The 4539-nt window shown below is 38.3% G+C and overlaps 1 protein-coding gene across 1 annotated transcript in view; it reads left to right on the top strand.

Annotated features, from left to right (window-relative positions):
• Nucleotides 1-1531: 1531 nt before the first annotated feature.
• TRPC1 (transient receptor potential cation channel, subfamily C, member 1) overlaps nucleotides 1532-4539 on the top strand; it is a gene marked incomplete at its 5' end in the record, with an annotated part of 20528 nt that continues 17520 nt past the window's right edge. Inside the window, 3 exons of the mRNA XM_010295062.1 lie at nucleotides 1532-1686; nucleotides 2907-3005; nucleotides 3862-4064. Of these exons, the coding sequence (XP_010293364.1) occupies nucleotides 1532-1686; nucleotides 2907-3005; nucleotides 3862-4064 (457 nt within the window). The remainder of the gene's footprint in view (nucleotides 1687-2906; nucleotides 3006-3861; nucleotides 4065-4539) is intronic.

Raw genomic sequence — 4539 nt, forward strand, 5'->3', positions numbered from 1 at the left:
CGCCCCGCTGCGGCCCCGCAGCCCACTCGCTATCCCCAGTGCCAGCGGGCGCGGGGGAAGCGGGGCGTTGGGCCAGCTCCCGCGTCTGAGGACATTCGTTCGATATTTCTGCGTGGTCAGAGGAGTTCGTTCGATATTTCTGCGTTTACTGTTAAAAGTGTCTGTGAGTGTATAGTTGTTGTAAAATTGGGGACTTATCTAGGCATCCCCAGAATGATTGAGGCTGGTTTCCTGTGATTTGCCCACATGGTGGTAGATGGGAAGAGATTTTCCTTTCTAAAATATACAATTTACTCTAAGGATATGCTTAGTTACTCTTTGGTAAAGAAACTGTTTTCAGTCAAACTGATCTTAACGTGTCTAAAATGTTGGACTCTTAAGATAGGCATTTAATCATGTGCTGAAGGGTTATGTGTACTTTAGGACGTAAGCGTGGTTGTAGAAGCCAGTGTGTTTATACGCAGAGCTGTCTGCTGGCCATGTGTTTAGGTTAGTTTACGACCGTAGGAGTATTTCTGCGGTGACGTTAGCCAGCAGGCTTAGGAAGTTTGTGCTGGTGCTCTCTGTGTGGGATGCCTTGCAGTTAGGCTGCTGCAGCCTGCTGCTGGTGTAGGCTGTCCTGAAGATCAGACTGAGTCACAGCTTTCTAAGTATAAACAGAGGCTCAGGGATCCGAAAGGATGCACAACAAAAAATTAAAAAAATATTGTCTAACAGCTGGTTTAGCACTCTTGCGGACTCTGAACGTATTCTGCTGCACGTAGAAGTATTCTACGTTTATGTCTGTAAGTATTGTACACTAAGGTCTGTCTTTGTCACGGTCTTCTATGTTACTCTAGAGACAAAAATAATTCAAAGCTTTTGTCTTGGCAAGAAGAATTAAGCAGAATCCCACTAAACAGGGCAGCCTGATGTGTCTATACTTCAGTCAAATAGAGAAGTGCAGCTTATGTACATCTTACTGTAGTTAGCTTTACTTGCTCATCAAACTTGCTAGCATGAATTTTATAACATTGCAGCATCGTATCACACCTGCTTTCATGATATGTATGCTAAAATTTGAGATAAACAGAGAAGACTAATGGGGCTTCTGCTCAAGGTGCAGACCTGTGAGTAGCACCATAAAGAGGGCTTCTCTGAGCCTATGGCTCTTTTGACAGAGAAGCCTTCTCTGATGTAGCTGAACTTGATATTTTCTGTGTCTCATACATAGGTTATGTATGAGCTAATGCCCCAGTTTGAAAGGCGTCCATGCTTTTGTCTGCGTTTGTTTTTAGGACTGGAACTAAAGGGGTGGATTAAAGTACATGTCTTAGTGCTGTCCTGAAAGAGACCTCCTGAAATAGCCTTAGTTTCCTCCCTGATGAGAGAATGCTTATCTACCTTGACTTCTTAGTTACCTGGCACAATTCAGTGTCTGTTGTCAGCTGTGGAATGTTGTCTTGTTTGATCATAGCTGGTACTTATAACATTCACATGCTTTTATTGCTTTATAGTAATACTAAGTGACATTCATATGTTACTTGCACAGGTGACTATTACATGGTTAAGAAACTCTTAGAGGAAAACAGCTCAGGTGAAATGAACATAAATTGTGTGGATGTGCTTGGACGAAATGCTGTTACCATAACCATTGAAAATGAAAACTTGGACATACTACAGCTTCTTTTGGATTATGGCTGCCAGGTATACAACACATAAGTTACTGAAAATCTTCAGTTAGTCATGGATCTGTGTATTCTATTCTTTATATATCTTCTCTGTTAATCTGTCAGAATTTGGAAGGAAATAGAATGTGTCTTTATATGCAGTTCAACTCTTTTTCCATTTAGTAATTGTCAAAGTGTTTTCTTCTCACTAATTTACTTTTCTAGTGGGATTTTTATTGGCATGGCAAATGTATAAGTAACATTTTCAATAATATTAACAAGACTGAATCTTATTTTAAATGTTATTCCTGTTGCAGAGATGATGTATACATTATCTTCAAGCAAAATAAACAGCATATAGTCAGTGTGCATCATACTAAAAAGTGTAGAATGCAGAGATCTCTTTGGCTGTGGAGTATAATTTTTTAAGTGGTAGCACAGTTAGAAAAATGCACATTCTATTAGATGATTTTAAGGTAAGGCAAGTATGCATTTCTGTGCTTTCTTGTTAAGCTTCATCTGTGCCTGATGTCAGAGGCAGTTTCATACCAGCAGTACTTCCTTAACTTTATGCAACATCTCTGGTGCTGCTGGGGCAGTTGTAGCTACGATGGCTTAAGTGTGTAAGACAGGGAAAAGTAATGTCTTTTGTTAGGTTGTCTGATACTGGACGGGAAAAAACCAACAAGCTCCTGTCCCTGCATCTCCTTTATTTTTAAAGTAAAAATTTGAATTTTCTAAAATGAATAAAAAAGGAAAATGAAAAGCTGCTTATCGCAACTTAAGAGAAGTTTCAGAAGTAGTTACCAGCCCAGGAAAAAAAAAAGCTTACATTGCTAGCTTTACCATAGAACTACGAGTATGGGGCTGAAGTATCCCATCTGCCTGAGTTGTGTTACACAGACACTTGCTTTTAGTATTTTGAATAACGTGGTAAACTATCCCTTAAAACTTGATTTTTGGAAGTATCTTGCATCATCTTTGGGTGGATGTAATGGAAACATTACATAGAATGGAAAGTAATTTCTGTAATTGTTCTTCTGCTGTTCGTGCAATGAAACAAATTGTCAGTAACGCTATGCTAACTTTTGGAATGACAACCTGAATTTGTATCCTAATCATATGCACGGTGATCATACAGAACATTATTTTAGTACTTTAAATTAAAAAAAAAAAAATACAGTCCGGCTTCAGATTGACTTTTTATGTTGCTTAGGTTACTGCTGTTTTCACATATGACTTGTTTTTTTTCCTTAGTCATCGGATGCACTTTTGGTGGCTATTGACTCAGAAGTGGTGGGAGCTGTTGACATTCTCCTTAATCACCGACCAAAAAGATCCTCCAGACCAACCATTGTAGTTGAGTATCGTTATTCCTTGACTTTTGGTTGGGGAGTGGGGGCTATTGCATTCTGGGTAACTGCAGTATTTAAAACAATATTCTCAAATTAAATTCTACATCTCTAAGATGATAGAATCTGGACATTGGGGATTATTTTTATAGCCTCTTTTGTTTTAAAGGATAGAATACGTTATTTTGCTTTACTGCCTAAGGGATCCAGTGGCTTTACATGTGCCAAGTGTTAACAGATGCCTAGTTAGTCCAGAAGAGAAAAAAAAATAAAGTGGTTATAAATCTTTTCTTGTAGACTGTTCGCAAGGTAATTAGCAGCCTTTACCTATACTGGGTACATTCATGTATTGAAGCTTCGTAGACTTTTCAAGCAATCTTCACCTTGAAATTAATCAGTTGAAACTTGCCTTGGTAAGGACTGAGTATCAGAGAACTTTTAAAAGTTAACAAGTAGAGGTGGAGGGAGGGAAGGCATAAGACGTTGTGTAACAGAGTGTGGTACAGTCAGGATATTTTTTCTGCACTTAGTAAATATACTTACAACAATTTTTTCTAAGACTAGAGCAAAATACACTTTTTAATGTCGTGCATGTATATTGGAGAAGGTAGGCACTGAATGTCAGGTTTTCTATGTAAATAAACCAGAAACATCTCTGTGTCCATTTTTCTTTTTCCTATATTTATCTGAGGGGTGTTTGAATGTGGTTACAAATTTTTCCTTATTTCCATGTTATGAAACATAGGAAGATATTTTGAAGGAGAGATTCATTGTTGCACAGTCAAAAAAAACCCTTACATGTAAACACTGTAGTAGAACTATCTGTAATAAATTTAGATTCTTCCTACATTTTATTCCAGAAACTAATGGAACGCATTCAGAACCCAGAGTACTCAACAACCATGGATGTGGCACCTGTCATTTTAGCTGCCCACCGTAACAACTATGAAATTCTCACCATGCTGTTAAAGCAAGATATATCATTACCCAAACCTCATGCTGTAGGCTGTGAATGTACACTGTGTACTGCAAAGAACAAAAAAGATAGTCTGCGACATTCCAGGTAAGACTTACTGGTCATAGACAATAATAAAAAAAATTCTGTCTTAATTCTCTGGTATTGCTTGGATCAGATTCAGTATCTTTCTTTTTTCTCTTTAAGATGAGGTTTATGAACGGATTCCTTTAATATATTGTAGCCTTTCTTGTGAGAGATGGTAGTGCTCGGGAATGGGTTGTGCCTGAAAAGGCTGGTGGGAGACAGTGGCTTTCTTTTTCCATTTTGGTTTATACTCTTAGTCACTGTGCATATTAAGCTAAGCACCTTTCCTTTTTACCAGTTGTGTCACAAATATTCTAGCTAACTTTGGCTTGGGAGCATAGGGACTATGCAAATAAAATTCTTCTTCAGTTAGTTATACTTGGGGCTTTTTGAGCCAGAATGAGGAGGTGGGTAATTCTGTATCCTGTTTCTAAAAGTGTTTATGTAGCATGGATTGATGAATGCAAACTAAAGACTTCCCCCCCCCCCCCACTTT

This window comes from Phaethon lepturus, unplaced genomic scaffold, assembly GCF_000687285.1.
Source record: "Phaethon lepturus isolate BGI_N335 unplaced genomic scaffold, ASM68728v1 scaffold52389, whole genome shotgun sequence".
Taxonomy (NCBI): domain Eukaryota; kingdom Metazoa; phylum Chordata; class Aves; order Phaethontiformes; family Phaethontidae; genus Phaethon; species Phaethon lepturus.